The 22,615-nt window shown below is 38.3% G+C and overlaps 1 protein-coding gene across 1 annotated transcript in view; it reads right to left on the reverse strand.

The window, feature by feature from the left end:
* The window catches only part of SLC12A2 (solute carrier family 12 member 2), an 84,271-nt gene extending 81,687 nt beyond the window's left edge, over positions 1–2,584 (reverse strand). Inside the window, exon 1 of the mRNA XM_015247662.3 lies at positions 1,653–2,584. Coding sequence (XP_015103148.2) covers positions 1,653–2,396 — 744 coding nt within the window. The 5' untranslated portion in view covers positions 2,397–2,584. The remainder of the gene's footprint in view (positions 1–1,652) is intronic.
* Between the last annotated feature and the right edge of the window lie 20,031 nt (positions 2,585–22,615).

The following is a 22,615-nucleotide window of genomic DNA, read 5'->3' on the forward strand; positions in this document are numbered from 1 at the left end:
ACTGACTGAAAACACCAAACAAAAAAATAAAAACCTGAAGTTTTGGAGAACTAGAAGTGTTCTGTTACTGAGAAAATTAAATATAAAATGACAAAAAATTTGAGGGAGCACACAAGATCAAGGTATATGATATCCTTCAATTTAAAAAAGCCTTTCTAAAACTCATAAGCAAATATAGACTGCTTTACTACTAAACTGCAGGGTTTTGGTGAAGTAAATCTGAAAACATCTAATATTTTCAATAACAAAAATGCTCTCAGAAAAGAGAAATTGTATGTATCTACTTTACAAGGATTTTGGGTTTTGAAAGGAAAAAATAATAGATTAGAGAGAAACTACAAGAGTATGAATAAAATAAGTGTTTTAAAAATTGTTTTCCTTCTGATATGACAAAAGACCACAACAGAGTAACAGGAGTAGTATTATCCAAAGCTAAATGCTGTCAGGCTTTTAAACAATCAATAAGTTGTAAGGGTTGGGACCTCAGTAATTATTTCAAACAGTATGAATGTTACATTATCATCACTGGAACAAGTACAATCTTTCCAAATAATCATATCCAAAAGAAATTGTATACTTTCTGTATTTAAATTTTCAACCTTATGATTATGTCAACTTATATGGTACCCTTTGCAGTTACAAAATTCCATCAATGTAGTCATTATACACTCATAAAGGCATACTTCAAGTTATTCGAACTCATAAAAAAGTTAATTATTAATCAAATATCAAAAGCATCGTTATCTCAAAATAACGATTTCTGTACCTGAAGAAATAAAAGTCGTTATGTGGCCAAAAAATATATATATAATTACAGAAATCAATAGAGTTTATAGGAATGGCTTTCTGTTCACAAAGTGAGTAAAACGACTTACACAAGACCCTAGAAGGTCTTATGGACATCCTCCACAGAAAAACAATTCTCCCATTTCTATTTCTCTCTTCCTCTCTTTTAAACTCTGCTCCCCATCTTTTAGATGTAATCCGCTTTTAAAAGATTTACATTATAAAAAGTGGATTTATGCCATTATCAGGAACAGCCTGTCCCAAGACTTAAGATTTCTATGATCTTTGCATACTCAAAACTGCAAGAACTAAGCTTTAATAATTCATAGACCACAAACACACTCTGTTAAGATTTTCCCTTCCAACACTAATGTTCCCACTCTTGGGACCCCTAATGGGTGTACGTAAGCCATACTACACAATCTTTAAAAGGAACGCGGATCCTAGGTGCTCTCCACTCTGTCCTGAGAGACGTCCTCACCTAAACCTTCTGCATATTCTCTTCTTCAGGCCTAAAAAAAGCACAACTGTCATTCAGAGGGACGGAAATTGTTAAGCGTGGGTGAGAAAAAAAAAAGCGTACACAAGATATGTTAACTGGATGGGGAAGGTTGTTAAATGCAGCCTCTCCTGTATCACGTAACTAGCCTAACCCGCTGCAAACTTTTAAGAGATTAAGTTACATTCCTCTGCAATTCCACCCTTGACAGCTGAATCTAGGGATGCCAGCGAGTCGTGCACGTCCATTCCCGCCGCCTCACCCGCCGGGAGCCGGCGGCTACATCCCGCGGTCCGCGCGGACCAGTGGCTAGGCAAGGAGGGAGGGCTGGCGAGAGGGCTGCAGGGAGAAGGCCGGGAGAGCTCACCTTTTCCAGCTCATCGTGGAGCTCCGCCAGGCTGGGCCGGAGCAGCTTCTCGCCCAGCTGCGCTGCTGTGTGCCGGTAGTGGTCGATCCTGGGCACGGCGTCCATAGTGTTGTGGCCGAAGGTGCGCAGGTAGTAGGTGTTGGTGTGGGTGTCATAGTAGTAATGCTGGTGGTGCCCGCTGCCGCCGCCGCCCGAGTGCAGGCTGCTCCCCTCGCTCAGCACTGTGTCCCCGCCGTTCTGGAAACTCACGTTGGGCCCGTCGCCTCCGATCCCCGCCGCATCCGACACGCTCTCGTCCGCAGACGAAGAGGCAGCTGGGTCCACGAAGTTCACGCGGAAGCGGCCCTTGGCTTCCTCGCTACCCTTGGCTAGCCCGCTTTCGCCGCTGGCTTTCCCGTCCGCGGGGGTCTCCTTGCCCCCCACCCCAGCGCTAGCCGCCGCCGCCACCGCCGCCGCCGCCGCCGCCGCCCGCCCGGCATTCTCCGAAACCAGGTCCACCTGGAAGCGGCTCTGGCTGGGGGTGGGCCCCAGGGGTCTGCCCAGCCCGTCCCCGGCCGCCGCAGCGCCCTCCCCGCAGACCCCACCGCCGCCCCGGCTCGCAGCCACAGCATCCTCCGGCACCGAGAGCACGGCCGTGCCGGGCAAGTCCACCCCGGCGGCGGCCAGCGCGGCAGCTGGAGGCGTCTCTCCGACCCCGGCCAGCCTCGGGGTGCCGGAGGAGGGCGCCGTGGGCCCCGGCTCCATCGCCGCCCGACCACCGGCGGACCCGGCGAGCCTTGCGGACCTCACGCGCTGCACGCCCTCCGCGCCCCTGGCCGGCGGAGGTTACTGCCGCAACGCCAGGTAAGGGAGTCGCTCTCCCAGCCGCGCGCTCGCCGCCGCTAGCCCGGGCCGGGACGAACGCCTCCGGCAGGCGAGTCTGCGCGCGAGTGCAGCGGGCGCGGGGCGGGCCCCGCTGTTTAAAGCCTCGGCGGGGCCACGGCGGTGGCGGGGCTCCGGCTGCAGCACGCGGGAGGCGGGGCCCGCGGTCCTCCGCCCCTCAGCCCGCCCACCCGTGGTCCGGCAGTGGTTCTCAGTTGAGGCTCCCTCGGCGCCCGGCCCGCTCAGACTCCCGCGCAACCCCACGCAGGAATCGGGCCCGACCAGTCCACGCCGGGACTCCGTCGTCACAGAACAGCGCGATCTGGGAGCAGGCGCGGCCGCTGGCCGCCTCACCGCCGTCTCCGGGAAGATCTCTGCGCCGCTACCTCCTCTTCCGTCGCCCTCCTCCCACCCTCCACCTCCTTCCCCCGCCCCGCTCTGCGGCGGAGAGGAGCGGGCCCCCCGGCCGCCTCCCTCTCTCTCCGTCCCTGGGGCCGCGCGTCAGTGGGCCGGTAGCCCAGGCCGCCGCAGCCCACGATTCGGACAGCGCCTGGCCCGCGAAGGGGCGCGCGGGCCCTGCCTCGGCGCTCGCCGATTGCTGATGCTCTCGCGGCAGCTGCCACTACAGCAGCTTCAGGGACTATCGCCGCTCGCTTTTTTTTTTTTTTTTAAGTTCTATGCTCGCAGTACAGGGCTGAGCCGGCGAGATCTCGCGAGATGCTGGAGGGCAGCCGGCCGCTTCCCCTGCGGCGCGTGGTACCTGAGGCGATGCAGTAGCCGCCGACCGCCCTGCGCTCCCGCGGGTGATGCCGGGGGCTTTCCCTTCCGGCCCGCAGGTGCTTCCGGAGTTGCGGGCAGAGTGCGCCCCAGTCGCGAGGCCTACTCTGAGCACCGGCCCGCCGAGACTTCCGATCTCACTACAGGCCTGAGCCTAGGGGAAGGCAGGATTTCCTCAGTGCTGTCTTTGAGGGGATAAACTCACTCGCGTGGCAGCGTTAGATTTGCATAACCAGATACTAATTCCAGTCCTGATGCAGTGGGTGTGTCCACAGTTCCGACGACAGCTTCCTTTTAAAAGCTGTGATGTTTGAAGGTGAGAAGGGAGCCTAGTTGTGATACCATGTTGTTTTAAGACAATTTTTAACTTGAGGCATTTCTGAAAAAGATAGGAAGCTCCACTTAGGAATGAACACACTGAGACAATACCTAATGGTGGAGAACTAACCTGGTAGCTTTGACAAGCTTTAAGGTTGTAAAGAATTCCGCTGTTTCAACTAAAACAGAAAGGTCTTCCTCTGCAGGCCTATTTTTTCTTTTGTAAAATGTTGGGTAATATAATTACTTTGCAACTTTCGTAGCAGCAGAATCCATTTCTAACCTAAATTTTACCCTCCGCGTTGCATAAAAACAACCATGAACGTCTTCTTCCATCAGTTGTCTTTCATTGTTGTATTGATATTTGTGTGTTTTTAAATTTTATTTGTGGGATAAACACCATCCTTTGCTGAATCCTGAAAGCAGGATCAAAGAGACGCAGAATTTGCAGAGCTGTTTGGAAATACCATGAAGAAAGCTGCAATCAGGCAATTTTCAAAAAGTTGTCTTATCCATGAATTTGACATTCACAACTTTTCGTATCAGTTTATTATCTCTTGTAAAGGTGGAGAGAGGAAGGAACCGCCCTTGGAACATGTAGCCAGGGTTTTTAAAGCCCCTCATGAGCTTTAGTAACATTAGCAGAAAACTAGGGAAGCCAGAATAATCAGGTGGTTCTTGAATCACTACAGTTTCTGCTGAAGAATTGCTGCCTTGGTAGCTGATTTGTGTGGTAACTTTTAGCTCCAAAGCTTCGTGGTTGTGGTTATTCAACATTCATTGATCTAAACAAATGGAGAGCCCCTACTGTGACGTTCTCTGAGTTATGGGGATATAGCAGTGAGCGAAACAGACAGCATCTTCTCTCATGAAGTTCATAGTCTTGTGAGAAAGAGGCAAGAAACAAGATAAATAGGTAAAGTATGTTGCCTGCTAGTAGCGCTAAGAAAAAGAGAATGGGGTATGTAAGATGGAGGTGGTAAAATTTTCATGGGGTGACCTCATTGAGAAGGTGACATTTGAGTGTGGAAATAAGTGATGCAAGTATTTGGGGAGAGAGTGTTCCAAGCAGAGGAAAAACTAAGGCCCAGAGGTGAGAGCTTGCTGAAAATGTTCATGGAATTTCATGTAGGCCAGTGTGGCTGAAGCTGCTTGAGGAATGGAGGAAATCACAGGCAATTAGGTCAGAGAGGTCAGAGGTTGCGGACATGACAGACCAGAATGTGTAGCACTTCTGGCTATTCAAAGGACTTTGGCTTTTACTCTGAGTGGGATGGTATATTAGCTTGGGCTGCCTTCTCACTACGTCCACTCATGGTGAAAAAAAGAACTCTGGTGTCTCTTCTTTAGGGCACCAGTTGTATCAGGGCTCCACCCTTATGACTTCATTTAATTTTAGTCACCTCCTTAAAGGCATGATCTTGAATAGAGTCACACGAGTAAGTGCTTCAACGTAAGGATTTTTGGAGACACAATTTAGTCCCTAGCAGATGGCAACTTATTAGAGGGTCTGAGTAGAGGAATGACATTATTTGACAGTATTTTAAGGATTAATCTACCTGCCTTCTTGTAAACACACAAGATGGTAAGCAGTGGTGGCAAAGAAAGAAGCAAGGAGATGAGTTAAGAGGAATTGCTACATTTGACCACTGTGGGTAGCAGTGGAAATGGGAAGAAAGTTGTCAAACCCTGGGGAGTCAGTAGAATTTGCTGATGGTTGTGGAAGATTGAAGGGAATCCAAGGATTTTGTCCTGAGCAAGTGGAACAATGGTATTACTGTTTTCTGAGATGGAGGAGATGGTAAAGGGAGCAAGCTTGGGTTGGAGGAATATCGGGAGCTCAGTCTGCTATATCTGTTGGGGGAAACAAATAAATATACAATAGTAATAAATAGTAGTCATTCATATAAATGTGTGATTGCATCTGAGAAGTTTTAGGACAAGAGAGGAATATGGTACACTGAGGGACCAGACTTGGTCATGGGGGAAGTGACTTTTCAGCTGAGGTCTGAAGGATGATTAAGATTAAACTATAACTGTCATGGGGGTTTCAAAAAAGGGAAATATTGTGGGCAAAAGCCCTCATGGAATGAATATAGCCTGTCTAAGGAGTTTGAATCCAGTTTGGTTTAAGGCTAGGAAATAAGGGGCAAGAGTGATAAAAGATGAGACTATTCTAAAAGCCCTATAAAACCATTAACGGGTTTCCAGGGAGATGGTAGGGGATGACCAGATGTACATTTATTTAAAGTCTCTCTAGTTATATTGTAGGCAGAAGATTGGAGAGAAGCAGGAGTAAGTATAGAAAGACAGGATACAATTTCAGTAATCTAGGCATAAGATGATAGTAATAATAGTAGCTGATTTTATAGGAAGTTTATGTCCTGGATTCTGTACTAAGTTCTAAATTCATAATCTTATTTAATTCTTACAACAACATTCTGAAGAAAATGATAACATTACCCATATTTTTACAGATTAAAAATTTGGTTAAGGAAAAAAGTTTAAGAAATTTTCTGTAAGAAAATAATTAATTAAAAAAATTTTTTAAAGAAACTTCTCTGAGGTCACTCCAAAACCAACGATTTGAATCCAGGGAAATTTCTCCACTAATCAAGCTTTAGGAGTTTGGATTATGGGGGATGCAGGGAAATGAGAAAGGAAAGAAAATCAGAGATACAGTATTTAAGAGGTAACTCAGAGTACTTGGAAATGGATTGAAGGAATATGGGAAAATAAAGAATAACTTGAGTTTATTTTTTTTATTTTTTTTTATTTTGGTGGGGGGAGGTAACTTGGTTTATTTATTTTTAGAGGAGGTACTGGGGCTTGAACCCAGGACCTCGTGCATGCTAAGCAAGCGCTCTACCACTTGAGCTATACCCTCCCCCCTAACTTGAGTTTTTTAATTTGTTCATCTGAAGTTAGATGGTAGTGACATTAGAGAGAAAGAGAACATTCTAAAACTAGGTTTGGAGATGAATATGAGAAATTTGATCTTGGGCATACTGGGCTTGAAGTACCTTTGAGACATTCAAGTGGTAAATTCAGGAAGTATTTGGTGACATGGGTCTTGTGCTCAAAAAGAAAGTTTGTATGAGACTACAAATGTGATGGTTCTCTGCAAATAGATAATAATAACTGACACTTGGATATGAATCAGCTCACTCAGGGAGATAGTGTAGAGCAGCACTGTACAGTAAAATGTTGGAAATGTCCTCTGTCAGTGCTGCCCAATTTGATAACCATGAACCACTTGTGGTTTTTGAGCCCTTGAAATGCCTAGTGCAATTGAGGAACTGATTTTTAAATTTTAGTTTATTAATTTAAGTTTATTAAATGGCCCCATGGGTTAGTGGCTACCATATTGAACAGCATAGGTATAGAGTTAAGGAGAAAACCTAGGGCCCAGACTGGTGTAATTCCAACATGTAATGACTAGACTGAGGGAGGAGTGGCCAGAGAGAGGAGAAAACTCAATGAAGGCATTTTCAAAGTAGGATCAGCTGTGTTAAAATGGGCCAAGAATTGGAGAAAGATGAGAGGTGAATATGTATTGAATTTGGTAACGTGTGAAATAACATAATGAGAGGGTTATGGCAGGGAGGGCAGTGTTTCAGTAGGTATGATCTTAATAGGCATGTGAAATTTATAGAAATGCTGTCAGGAGAGGTCTCCTGTGGTTCGCTGTTAGCAAATATTTTGTTTATTTGATTTACCGGGTGTTGATTTGGAGACTAACCTTGAGGAGAACAGGCTCATTATAAGGGCCATGATGGAGGGGTACCCTGGTCATTTTGCTCATTTTCGCCTTCTGCCAGGAAATCAGTCTTTGGCCATGTATGTATCAGTGTCCTTAGTACTATACATTGAACGTACTTAGAATTTTAGGACTAGAAGAGACTAGGATGTTGTTCCAGGCCTCTAATTTCACAAATGCAAAAATATCCTAAAAGGAGACAAAAATTATACTAGACCTATAGTTCTTCATATCTGCAGCATTAGAACATGTGAGTTACAAAACCATATACAGCCTTTAAAATCACTTTTTTTTTTTATTACAGTGAGTTTTAGTTGTGTGTTCTTTCTGTGCTTACATTCTACTTGGTTTTGGTTTTCCTTTTTTACTAGTTAACAGTCAGTATACAGATTTGGGCAATGGTATTTCCCTTGAGAAATAAAGTGATTCTCTTATCATGGGAAAAAAAAAAGTTACCCTAGAGAAGCTTGTTTATACTGTAAATGTTACAATTTTTGTTTCCTTACCTAAGTACCAATTGCATTCTTCTTAAATTAAAAATATAAAGATTTTCAACTCAGTCAGAATTAATCAAAAATCTAACTATGCTTTTTATCTAAATAATATTTAAATTAGTTATTTATAAATTATGTCTTTCAAAAGAGATAGCCCAAAATTTTACTGAATTTAAATCTTTTATGTTTTGTTTATCCAAGCAGTAAATTCATGACAAATGCATTTAAAATAAACATAAATCTGTCTTCTTTCATTCCCTACTTTCACCTACACGTTTGTCATAAATCTAATCAAGGAAATTGCTTTCACTCAGATTTTGTATTGCTGAACTTATTTTCCATCTGCACTGATTAACTTTTATACTTCTAATTCTGAAGGCTATGAACATTTGCAAACTTTAAAGTGCAAAATTGTTGTCAAATATTAATATATCAAGTAAATACTTTTACCAAATAGCTAAGTGGTTACAATCATGATCTCCATAGTCTACCTGGATTTGAATTGCACTTTCACTAGTTATTAGTCATGTGACCTCTGTGCCTCAGTTTCCTTATCTGTAAAATAGGAATAATAATGGTAGCTAACTCAGAGCTATGAGGATCACATGAATTTCTATCTATAGAATGCTTAGAACAGTACCTGATACATGGTAAGCCCTAATTTATGTAAGCATTGAATAATTGTTTAAAACAATGTTTTAATCAAATGAAGAAATAGTGGTAAGGGAAATCTTTTATTTTTTTTTAAAAATTTTTTCACTAAAGATTATTATAAGATATTGAATATAGTTCCCTGTGCTATACAGAAGAAACTTGTTTTTTTATCTATGTGTGTATATAGTTGTTAACATTTGCAAATCTTGAGCTCCTAAATTTATCCCTTCCAAACCCCTCCCCACTCCCCTTCCCCCAGGAACCATAAGATTGTTTACTATGTCTGCGAGTCTTTCTGTTTTGTAGATGAGTTCATTAGTGTCCTCTTTTTTTCTTTTTTTTTAGATTCCACATATGAGTGATATATGGTACTTTTCTTTGTCTTTCTGGCTTACTTCACTTAGAATAATGATCTCTAGGTCCATCCATGTTGTGCAAATGGCATTATTTTATTCTTTTTTATGGCTGAGTAGTATTCTATTGTATAAATATACCACAACTTCTTTATCCAATCATCTGTCGTTGGACATTTAGGTTGTTTCTATGTCTTGGCTATTGCGTGTAGTGCTGTTATGAACATTGGGGTGCATGTGTATTTTCAAATTAGACTTCCTTACAGATATAAAGCAAACCTTTTAAATTGTATGTCCTGTGTATCCTGTTTAGTTTTTAAATTTTGCTTTTTGTTTTGTTTTTGAGAGGATTTTAAATGACTTTTTTGCGTAGTATACAAGTTTTTTCTTTTTTCTTTCCTGTTACAGATTTGGGGTTTTTAAAGCAGTTGTTAGTGTCATTATTTTGCTGCCACTTAATTTGGAAGATAAAACAACAGCCTAGGCTGAGGATTTCTTTTTTATTTACCTTAAATCTATTTTTCCCTCCTGCCGTGCCCTTTAAAACTAGTGGTTTTTTTGTGGTTTGTTACTACAACCATTATGTACTGAATGTATGTTATATACTAAAATATGCTGTAGGAATGTTTTGTCTGTATTGCACTGTAATTTCCCCCAAATAAAGGTTTAAAACATATGCACTTACACTTACAAAATATACATGCCTTAATAATTAAATTGTCCCTCTTTCTGGAGTCAGATATTGTAATGTATCCCATAACTAAATTACATACCCACTTTTTCTTCACTCTTAATGAAAAATCTCTAATTTTTTATCTTCTTATATTCCTTAATGATTACTCCATTTTTTCACTTTCAAAAATCCACAAGTATAATTGAGATATATTTTTATAATTGTTGATGCCTAAAGACATTCAAAAAGACATAAATACAGAAGTGATCTTAAAGGTTTATAAAGTACACCCCTACTTTGAGGAATAGAGTAATCATTCTACCTTTGACCATTAAAAAAAAAAACCTTTTTTTTCTTTAGTAACTCATTCTCATGGTTACAAGTCCTTATAGTATTAGACAAGTAATAAAACACTCAAATACTTATTCGAACAGGACATTCTTCCTAATGGCTAAACTAAATTATTATTCTAACATTTCAGAAATTTTGATTCTTGTCCTGTTCTTCAGAGGTTATGGTAACCTATAAAATGTAAGGTTATTTTTGGTTTTATTTTCTAAATGATTTCCTCTTGCACATCATTATAGATCCCGATTTCTAAATATGTAATTATTTTTATTACTTTCCTCTGGGCTTTTTCCAAGTAATTTAATCTTTCTTATTTGTGAGCCCAAACTATTAAATGCAATATTCCAGTAAAAAGCAACAACTGATGATTATAAAGATAAAGACAGATTTTTACAGTTCAAGTAATTGTTTTTGCTTCCAACTGGGCTACCATGTCTGACTTCGAATATGGCCCTGAGTATTAGCTCTTCTGATTAGTCAAAAAATGTCAATTGTTCTTTAAAACTTTTGAACTAAAAGTCTATCTCTATTTTAACCAATTTCTAAAGACATAAAATTTCAGAATATTAATTTTAAAATCCACATTTGTGAGATCAATTAATTAGAAATAATATTTTTCTAATTATAAAGGTAATACATGTTTAATACAGAAGTCATAGGAAAAACCAAAGGGAAATAGTACTTATAACACCATCACCCTAAAAAAGCATTTACCTTTTGGTGTTTGATATAATAAAAAGATATATTATATATTTTGTAATTGTTTAAACTTACCGATGACATGAACATCTTTCTGCATATATAATCATCTTGTAACTGCATGATTCCTAATGGCTTCAAAATATTGCATCATTTTTATTTATCATGATTTACTGAATCTACCACCTATTTTGAATGCTTAGTTTCTTTCTTTCCTTTATAAATAAAGCAGCAAAGCTGCATTGAATATCTTTGTGCATATAACTTTCTTCATAGTTGACTATTTCCTTAGGATAAATTCCTAGAAGTGAAATTTCAGGGTATGTGTGTTTTTATAACTTTTGATGTACGTTGCAAAATTGATTTTCAGAAAGGTTGTATCAGTTTATTCTTCTATTAGCATTGTATTTTGAGTCTCTGAATTGCCTGATGGTTGCTGTAATAGACATTTGCTATATCCTGAAAGTTTGGCGTCCATTCTGCCTTGTTTTGGTAATAGCATACAAATTTTTTTTGGTGGGATGTGGGAATGATCTCTCTGTGCAGTTCTGGAAGGGCAGAATATTAAAGGACCTTGACTGCCTGTGCCTAGTTGTGAGCACATGACCAAATGTGCCAATCTGCTCTCTGAAGTGTTTTGAATTTTGAGTGGTATGATGCAAAGTCAGAAAGTAAGTCCAGTTGCTGGGACTACAAACTGCTCATAGTCACTGCCTCACTCACTAGAGAACTGCCTTGCCTGGGGGCAGCCCAAGGCAGAACTGGCTAAAGAGACAGTAGAAAGGCCTTTCCCTCTACTTGGGACTACTCTCAAGAGCAGCCCACAGGATTAATTGAGGCTTCAGCTGCATCTGCATTATAGATCTGCTTCTCCCTCTACCCAGTCCCGCCTTCCTCATTTCCTTAGAGATGTATCTCCTGAAAGCACTCACCACCTCAGTCTACTTCCAGGAAACTGTCCTTTTATTCCAGTGCAGCACTCAGAGAAGATTGTATAGTATTTCCTCTGGAACTACTTCTCCTGTTCTCTCTGTGTACAATTCTTCTTCCTTTCAGCTTTCCCATATTCTCCTAGTAATCCACTCTAAGTTAACCAGTGTTCATTCCCATTGTTTGCAACCAAGAATCAGTATTAATACAATGTTCCGTATTGTTTTTCTAATGCCTTTTATTTACCAATTTTAGGAGTTTTGTATCATAGACATAGACCTTAAACTAAATTGGTTCTGTTTCATTTGTCAATTGCATTGTTTTTGACACCATAGTTTTGTCATTCAGTTATTTTAAAAATGTATTGTGGTCAAATATCTCAATCTTTTCCTTTGTGATTTTCACCTTTTATATAATGCTTAGAGAGGACTTTGCCACTACAAGACCATGTACATAAAATTATGTGTATATAAGTTTCAGTTTAATGTTTTATGTTTAATCCCCAAATTCATATAATACTAATTTTACTTTGTATGAGGCAGTGATTTAGCAGTTATCTACAAATAATTTAACTGAGTATTTAGGCTTTTCTGTTAAAATCTACTTTAACAGTAGCCTCAAATTTCAATGAATAAATAAGGTAAACATTTATCTTTTACTCAGACAGCAGCCCAGAAATATATCTCAAGCTGGCCAGGTAGCTCTGCCATTCTCATCAGGAGTGCGCATCTCTGGGTCAGGCACTTGCTTCTTTTCTTGCTTTTCCTCCCCAGCCACTGGGGAGAGGGAACTAGAGAATGGAAAATAGGCAACCTCCTTAACACCACATACACACTCTAACACACACAGACTCACATGATTGCATCTTATTGGCCAGAATTTAGGCCCTTGGCTAGGCATAGCCGGTTGGGAGATGCCATCTTTCAGTGGGCAGTCATGTGGCCAGCCAAAACCCATGGCGTTCTGGAATTCTTTATGATGATGAGTCCTGCTAGTGGATAGAAATATTGATGCAGAATGGTATTGGGTGCTTTGTTTTTGTAGTTTTTATTATGATATATAACATACATACAAGGAAGTGTCTAAAACATGTATGTACATTTTGATGAAAGTTACAGAGCAAATATCTATATAAATCACAATGTAGGTCACCAAACATAACATTGCCAGGTCTCCAGGAGCCCCAAGATGTGTCCCTTCAAGCTTATAACCCTTTTGACCCCCTCCCCATAGTTTGTGGATTGTCATTTCCTTGGTTTTACTATCTGGATATACATCCCTGAACATACTATAAATGGATTCATGCTGCAAGTTGCTTTTATATATGTGCTTCTTTTCAGCATATGTTTGTGCAGTTGATCCATGTTGTGTGTATCCTAGTGAGTTTATTTTCACAACATTATAGCTTTGCCTTGTATGGATATACCACAATTCATACAGCCGTTCCACCATTAATGAAAATTTTGGTGGTTCCCAAGTTAGCTTTTGTTTTTGCTATTGGAAACATTCTTGCAGTGAACATTTTAGTACACATGTCATGGTGAATATGTGTGTAGGGTTTCTGCTGGGTCTATTTTTAGGAGGATGTTACTGGTTCACAAGGTATATTCTTCACCTTCAGTAGATGGTGACAAACCATCTATAGAAGGTGACAAACCATAGATGGCAAACTGTTTTCCTCGTACTTGTACCAAAAATGATATTATTTTTAAGGTTATTTACCATGTCTTCAAATATTTGCTAGAAGTTTCCTGAGAGAGGAAAGTGGTTATATTATAGTATTATAATTTTAAAATATTCCAGAAAGGATGGAAACCCATTCTTTCCTAGGCATAGTTTAAAAAGGTATCTCATTATGGATGATATATATTAATACATATTATGTAAAATATTTATTGTAAATTATATAGCATTAATATATAATACATTATAATTTATTATTTATGTATTACTATTTATTATGTATAAACATGTTATTGATGACATGTTCATACAACAATTAGATAATAATATAATATATAGGTAAATATAGATATATATTAAATATACTGTATATTACAGCATAAATATATAATACGGATAAATATATATGGCAAAATAAAATTTTAAGTCAGGCAAAAGTTATAAAATGAGAAACAAAGTCTCCACTAATTCCTCTCCCTAAAGTTCTGCCTTAACTGACTGCCTAATTAACAATTTCTTTTGTATGCATCCTAGAAAATGTTTATATATATTTTCTCCATATACATAAGCAGGTGACAATGCACATAGTATTACTTTTTGTTTATAGTCACTTTATTTAACAGCATATATGATTCCATTCTTTTAATAGCATGTATAATTCTTAATTTACAATACTAAATAATATTGAATTGATTGTGATTTGGTATATAATAATTTATTTAACCGGCAGACTAATTGATGATTAATTAGGGCATGTCCAGGTTTTGTTATTATCAGTGGTAAATGCATTGGAACATATGCCTTGTAATTTTTGAGAGTTTATTCACTGGATAAAATCCTAGCTGTAGACTTAAAGTTCACACTGTACAAGCATTTTCAAATTTATAGATATTGCAAAATTGCTGTCCAAAAAGTTGTATCAATTTATATTTCCATCACCTGCTATTTGCCAACATTGTGCATTACCAGAATACTTTGCTTTTCTGATCATTGAAAAATATAATTTGTTTTGGTTTGCATTTATTTAATTATGAATGAAGTTAAGCATGATTCTATTTGTTTTTCTTTTTCTGTCAAACTGCCTGTTAATATCCTTTGCCTGTTTCTGTATTGGGTGGTTGCATTTTTTCTCTTAATGTTGCCAAACACAAGAGAACACAGGTTCCTGTGTCTTCCTATGCGCAGTTAGACCAAACAAACCAAAATGTTGGAGTTTGGAAAAGAGAAAGGTTTATTGCAGGACCAAGCAAGGATAACCAGTGGCTAGTACTCAAAAGCTCTAAACTCCCTAATGGTTTTGGGGGAGAACTTTTTAATAGGCAAAATTTGGGGTAAGGGCTGCTGGGTGTGTGTTTTTCTTCTGGTTGTTTGGTGATGTAGGTGGTAACAAGGCTGTATTCCAGAACACCTGTGCTCAGCCTGAAGTTGTCATTCTCCACCTGGGTGGGGGCCTTAGTTCCTGCAGAACTCAAAGATACGTTGTTATGTACATTCCTTGAGGAGGAACTAGAACTCTGTTTGACTGTTCTCTTTTCTGGTTAGCAGCTGTTTGAATCTGCCCTTTGTAACTCAGGGACAATCTAGGAGGCTAATGCATTTTTCCTACAAACAAGAAATGAGGGACATGGAAAAGGCTTTTGTATCCAGAAGGGCCCCACAGGGTCCTGCTCAGTTTCATTAGTGATTTGTAAAACTCATTATAAGTTAAAGAAATCAACTTTTTGTTGGGGAGGATATAGCTCAGAGTTCATCCTTAGTGTGCATGAGGTCCTGGGTTCAATCCCCAGTACCATTTAATAAGTAAATTCAATCAATCAATCAATCAAATTACCTCCCCCACCAAAAAAGCAAAAACAATTTAAAAAATGGAAACAACATTGTCAGCCTTTTTGGAAAAAAGAAATTAACTTTTTGTCTATTATGTGTTATAAATATTTTCCTGTTTTGAAGTTAATTTTTGCACTTTGCTTATAACTTTTTTGTACATAAGTTTTAATCTTATGATTTTGGGGGTTCTACATAATTTTTAAATTACTTAAAAGTCTATTCATGTTTTGCCATTTGTTTTGTAAATTTGTAAAAACAGCTAAATTTAGTTCACATATAGCTCAGCCTTTTCCTTCTCTTTTTTGCCAGGAAGTCTTTGAGAACAATTCTAGAAGGAACCACTGTAGATAGAAGAATAGATGATTCCAATGAATCTCAGCTGTCAAACAAAAATGTGTTCAGCTTTTGAATAACTACTATTTTCCTTTTTCTTCAGTCATCCTAAAAGTCAATGGGAGAAGAATTGTTAGTAAAGAGCCTTATCTTACCAGACGTAAATTATTCTAAGAAGGTAAAGAATACCTTCCTTCCAACCTTTCCTTCAAACTACAGTTCCTCACTTCACCTAAAACACTTTATCAAAAGCTGTCAGAAATTCCAGTATTTACTATAAAAGTTTAATTCATGGTTAAACGTTGGCTTGTAATGAATGAAATGAAATTGGTTTATATGGACTTATTTCCTATATTCTGTACTTGCCTTAGAAAACCTATAATACATATTTTAATAGAATAGTTAAAATATGACATATATATAAAGTTTATCAAAACACTTAAGTACATCTAAATGAGTTAACATTTGAATATATAAAATAATCCATGTGAACTAGCTTATACTTAGTTCTCAGCTAAAATGACTTCTTGTTTAACCCAGATTTAAATAAGAGACTGAAACATGTCTAAACAGTAACACTTACAAGTAGTGGGAAGCACCCAATCATGCAAGACTTTTTAAGTTTATATTCTTATTTCTTGTATGTTTTAAAGCTATTTAAAAATTAATAAGTACAAAACAACCTACTGAATGGGAGAAAATAATTTGCAAATGATGCAACTGACAAGGGCTTAATTTCCAGAATATATAAACAGCTCATACAACTTAACAACAAAAAAAAAACAACCCATTCCAAAAATGGGCAGAAGACCTAAACAGGCAATTCTTTATAATTCTCTGATGAAGACACACAAAGGGCCAATAAGCACATGAAAAGATCTTTAATATTGGTAATTATCAGAAAAGTGCAAATCCAAACTACAATGAGGTATCACCTCACACCAGTCAGAATGGCCATCATTAAAACCTCCACAAATATAAATGCTACAGAGAATGTAGAGAAAAGGGAACCCTCCTACACTGCTGGTGGGGATGTAGTTTGGTGCAGCCATTATGGAAAACAATATGGTGATTCCTCAAAAAACTAGAAATAGACTTACTATATGATCCGGCAATCCCACCCAGGGACATATATCCAGGAATTCTAATTTGAAAAGATACATGCACCCCAGTGTTTATAGCAGCACTATTTACAATACCTTAGACAGGTAAACAACCTAAATGTCCATCAACAGATGACTGGATAAGGCAGTTATGGTATATTTACAGAATGGATTACTATTCCACCATAAAAAAGAATAAAATAATGCCATTTGCAGCAACATGGATGGACCTGGAGATCATCATTCTAAGTGAAGTAAGCCAGAAAGAGAAAGAAAAATACCATATGATGTGACTCATGTGGAATCTAAAACAAAAAAATAAGAAGACACAAACTTATCTACAAAACAGAAACAGACTCACAGACATAGAAAACAAACTATGGTTACCAGGGGGAAGAGGGTAGGAAGTGATAAATTGGGAGTTCAAAATTTGCAAATACTAGAGAAGAGGGTATAGCTCAAGTGGTAGAGCACATGCTTAGCATGCATGAGGTCCCGGGTTCAACCCTAGTACCTCCTCTAAAAACAGATGAATAAACCTAATTACCTCTCCTCCAAAAACAAACAAACATAGAAAACAGATTTGCAAATACTAACTACTATATATAAAATAGATAAACAACAAGTTTCTTCTGTACAGCACAGAGAACGATATCCAATATATTATAGTAACCTATAATGAAAAAGTATATGAAAGCAAATATGTGTATGTATGTTTGACTGAAACTTACACTGTGCACCAGAAATTGACATGTTATAAACTGACTATACTTCAATTTTTAAAAAAATTAATGAGCAAAATTAGCTAGTGTAACATCAACTCCGAAAGTGGCTTTTGTTCTGTAGACTAGGAACTCAAAGCCACCAGACGGAGCCTAGCTGGAAACATGAGCTTCCATATTGTTCCCAAACTAGCTTTCTCCAGAGTTCTTCAGCTCGGGCCTATGTGATAGCACCATCAGGCCGGTTCAGACTAGACCTCATACTTTTGGTTTTGGGGCTTGAGAAAGCTTCATATTGCACTGAGGCAATTTTGCGAACTATTCCACAGCTGGTGTTTAAAGATGATCCAGATCTTCTAGATTCCCAATTTCACAAAGCTGATTGTTTTCAATAAAAGCAGCTTGTCAGATATTTAACTAGATGCTATTTAGTTTGTAACTTTGTAGAAATTAATCTTAAAAAATTTTTTTTCTTAAACTGCGTCTTAAGTTTTACTTAAATACTGTTCCATTTATAATGTAAGAAAACTGCTTAGCTGGCTCTACTTCTATACATTAAATAAAACTGATGATACCAGGTAGAACATACATTTAAAATGTTCCTAAAATTTTTAAATATCTTCTCTAAAGTGTGTACTTCTCATTAAACTTCAGGATAACTTAAAAACAGCATTCTGGGCTGTAGTATTAAAAGTTGAATTGAATATGATACAGTGTTGTGCCTCCACTAAAGAAAATGCAGAAGTCAGTTCAGAAATGAGTTAGAAGGTAAAATATAGAAGTAATCAGTTACCTGGACCCTATCAGAAATAAACTCTTCGGAATATCAGAAAATTCAAAACAGCTGAAAAATTGTTTTGTAAGTGTTAGAATTTAAAATTGTCTTTAGAAGTATCTATGAGGTACTATAACCATTATTTCCTCCACTCTTTTAGAGGCTACTACAAACACTAACATTTTCTTGGCTTAGATCGACTTTTAGAGTGATGTAGCTATATAACATGCTCAAGGTGGTAGCCGTGGATACAAGTTTACAATACTCCATCAGTCTCCTGGGTGTCTGCATATCTTGGAAGCAGAGACTTTGATTATTTTTATTCCACTCTGTCTTTTCCTAAATGTTTGTATAGCAAATAGCTTTGGAAGATTGAGATTATGTGTCCCTGGGAGCAAAGATGAGATATGCTCACTGTCCTTTATGGAAGGTTCAGGTTCCCTAAACTGCTCTCTTGCAGCACAGCCACTGTGCGTGCAGGTGTTACCTGGCTCTCTTCGTATTGCCAGATGGGAGGAGATTGGGCTTGGGGAACTGATGCAAATGCTGATATTCTGGTGACTACTGTTGCTATGAGTAATATTAAAGTTAATTGTTTCTGGCCCTGGATTCTCATGTCTTCTGCCACCATCCATGAAAATACAGGCATACCTCAGAAATATCGTGGGTTCAGTTCCAGACCACCACAAGAAAGTGAACATCACAATAAAGTGAGTCACACAAATTTTTTGGTTTCCCAGTGCATGTAAGATTTATATTTGCACCATGCTGTAATCTATTGTGTGAAATCACATTATGTCTTTAAAAGGTGCATACCTTAATTTAAAAATACTTCATTGCTAAAATATGCTAACCATCATCTGAACCTTCAGTGAGTTGTAATCTTTTTGCTGGTAGAAGGCCTTGCCTCAGTGTTGATGGCTGCTGACTGAGCAGGACAGTGGCTACTGAAGGTCGGGGTGCTGTGGCAATTTCTTAACATAACAGTTTGCCACATCGATGGACTTCTCCTTTCACAAACGATTTATCTGTAGTGTGCAATGCTCTTTGTTAACATTTTTCCCACAGTAGAACTTTCAAAATTGGGTCAGTTCTCTCAAACCCTGCCACTGCTTTATCTACTAAGTTTATGTAATATTATAAATCCTGTCTTGTCACTACACCAATCTTCACAGTATCCTCAGCAGGAGTAGATTCCATCTCAAGAAACAACTTTCTTCGCTCATAAGAAGCAAATGGATGAGAAGTTGCTCATAAGAAGCAACTTCTCATCCATTCAAGTTTTTTCATGAGATTGCAGCAATCCAGTCACAGCTTTAGGTTCCTCTTCTATTTCTAGTTCTCTTGCAGTCACTTTCTCCACCGAAGTCTTTAACCCTTCAAAGTCATTCATGAGAGTTGGAATCAATTTCTTCCAAACTCCTATTAATGTTGATATTTTGACCTCTCCCATGAATCATGAATGTTCTTAATGACATCTAGAAAGGTAAGTCATTTCCAGAAGGTTTTCATTTTACTCAGATCCGACAGAGGAATCACTATCAATGGCAGCTGTAGCCTTATGCAATGTGTTTCTTAAAGACTAAGACCTGAAAGTTGAAATGACCCCTTGATCCATGGGCTGCAGAATGGATGCTGTGTTAGCAGGCATGAGAACAACATGAATCTCATTGCACATCTCTATCACAGCTCTTGGATGACCAGGTACATGGTCTCTGAGCAGTAATACTTTGAAAGGAGTCTTCTTTTCTGAGCAGTAGGTCTCAACAGTGGGTGTTTAAAATACTCAGTACACCATGTTATCAACAGATGTGCTGTCATCCTAACTTTGTTGTTCCATTTAGAAAGCACAGGAGAATAGATTTAGCATAATTCTTAAGGGCCTTAGGATTTCTGAAATGGTCGGTGAGCCTTGGTTTCAATTTAAAGTCACCAGCTACATTAGTCCCTAACAAGAGTCAGTCTATCCTTTGAAGCTTTGGAACCAAGCATTGACTTCTCCTCTCTAGCTGTGCATCCAAAGTGCTAGATGGCATCTTTAACAATATAAAGCTATTTCATCTACAATGAAAATCTATTGTGTAGTATCCACCTTCTTTCTTGATCTTAGCTAAATCTTCTGGATAACTTGCTGCAGTTTCTACATTAGTGCATACCGCTTCACTTTTCACTTTGATATTATGGAGATGGCTTCTAAACTTAAACCTCATCAGTCAATCTCTGCTAGTTTCAGCTTTTCTTCTACAGCTTCCTCCCCTCTCTCAGCCTTCACAGAGTTGAAGAGAGTTAGGGCTTTGCTTTGGATTAGGCTTTGGTCTAAGGGAAATTTATTATATCTGGTCTGATCTATCCAGACTACTAAAACTTTCTCCCTATCAGCAATAAGGCTGTTTCACTTTCTTATCATTCCTGCACTTTTGATTCCCTTCAAGAACTTTGCCTTTTATTCACAACTGGCTAACTGGTGTAAGAAGCCTAGCTCGTAGCCTGTCTCAGCTTTTGACCTGCCTTCCTCACTAAGTTTAATCATTTCTAGCTCTTAATTTAAAGTGAGAGACATGTGACTCTTCCTTTCACTTGAACACTTAGTAGCCATTTTAGGGTTATTAGTTGGCCCAATTTCAATATTTTTGTATCTCAGGGAATAGGGAGGCAGGACGAGAGGGAGAGACACAGAGAACAATGTGTTTGTGGGGCACTCAGGACACACACACACAACACAGATCGATTAAGTTTGCCATCTTGTGTAGGCATGTTTCATGGTACCCCAAAGTAATTACAATAGTAACATCAAAGGTCACTGATCACAGATCACCATAACAAATATAATAATGTAAATAATTGGAAATATTGTGAGAATTACCAAAATGTGACACAGAGACAGTAAGTGAGCAAATGCTGGTGGAAAATTGGCACCGATAGACTTGCTCCCACACAGCGTTGCCACAAACCTTCAGTCTGTAAAAATGCAGTATTTGTGAAGTACAATAAAGCAGCCATGCCTGTATAGCACAGTAACTTGTTAGCTTACCAGCAGGGTAAAATTCTCAGAACTTTGACAGGTTTTGCAAGATGATATATAACAGGAACCTGCAAACTTCTTCTGTAAAGGGCTAGGCAGATAATAGGTGATCTCTGTCTCATATGCTTCTTTGATTTTTTTTTTTTAGTGTAACCCTTTATTAATAGAAAAATCATTCTTAGCTTGCAGGCCGAATCACAACAGTGTTTGGAAAGGATCTGCTCTGTTGGTCATAGGTTGCTGGTAGAGAGCTCTCATAGGCCCCTGACATGGAGCACAGGCTCGAATGGCTCCCACATTTCCTCAGGATTTTTCTCTAAATCTTATGGCTTGCTTTTCACACCTGTTTGTCTTATGACTGAAAGTAAAATGAAGCATGTGCTGTTGCACATCTGTATGGAAATACAATATAACCCAAAACAGGAAAATCTTAGAGCAGCCAAGAGAAAAAAACAAAGCAGTGTACAAAGAGCAACAATTGGTCTGAGAATTGACTTCTTTTTTTTTCATTGTAGTAAAATATACATAACATACAGCTTACCATTTTCACCATTTTAAGTGTATAATTCAGTGGCATTAATTACATTCACAGTGTTGTGCAACCATCACTACCAGCATCATCCCAAACCAAAACTCTGTACCCATTAAACAGTAACTCTCCATTTTCTTCTCTCATCCCTGATAGCATATATTCTATTTCTGTCTTTTTGAATTTCTCTGTTATATATATATATTTCATACAAATGCAATTATACTATATCAGTCCGTTGTGACTGGCTTATTTCACTTAGCATAACATTTTCAAGGTTCATCTATGTTGTATCAGAACTTCATTTATTCTTATGACTGAATAATATTTAATTCATATTTAATTCATATCTGTTTGAATCCCTGTTTTCAGTTTTGTTGGGTGTATACCTAGAAGTGGAATTGCTGGGTCATATGGTAATTCTATGTTTAACTTTTTGAAGAATTGCCCAGCTGTTTTCCAAGAGCTGGCTTTCTAATAAAAATAAATAAGCCACAATATAATGGAATCTATTTTCAAAATGATGGAAAATGACTGCCAAACTAGAATTATATATCCAATGAAAATACCCTTTCAAAAACATTTTCAGACGAAGAAAAATTAAGAGAATTCGTCACTATCAGACCTAAGCTAAAGGCAAATTCTTTAGACAGATGTAATCTCAGAAGGTTGAAGATGTAGGAAAAAAAGAAAAACAATTAAAGTGGTAAATATTAGGGGGGGGATATAAAAGAGTATTAACAGGAAAAAGCAATAATAATAATAATAATAATAATTATAATGTCTTAGGTTTAAATATAGAGGGAATTAATATACCTGACAAGAATGGTGTATAAACCAAAAAAGAGATTAAGTGAGTTCAGGTTTACTAAGAACTTTGGCTTGTCTATAAAAAGGGTAGATGTATTAAATAATATTGGACTTTGATAAGGCAATGATATATGTTCTAATCTTTAGGGAAATTATTAAAAGACTAATAAAAGAGTGTGTAACCTCCAAGTTAATACAGAGGGCAAAATGCAATAAAAAATCCAAATGAAAAGAAGTTTGAAAGGATAGATAAGATAAATAGAAAGCCCTTCATAAAATGGTAGATTTAAAC

This window comes from Vicugna pacos, chromosome 3 (assembly GCF_048564905.1).
Source record: "Vicugna pacos chromosome 3, VicPac4, whole genome shotgun sequence".
Classification (NCBI taxonomy): domain Eukaryota; kingdom Metazoa; phylum Chordata; class Mammalia; order Artiodactyla; family Camelidae; genus Vicugna; species Vicugna pacos.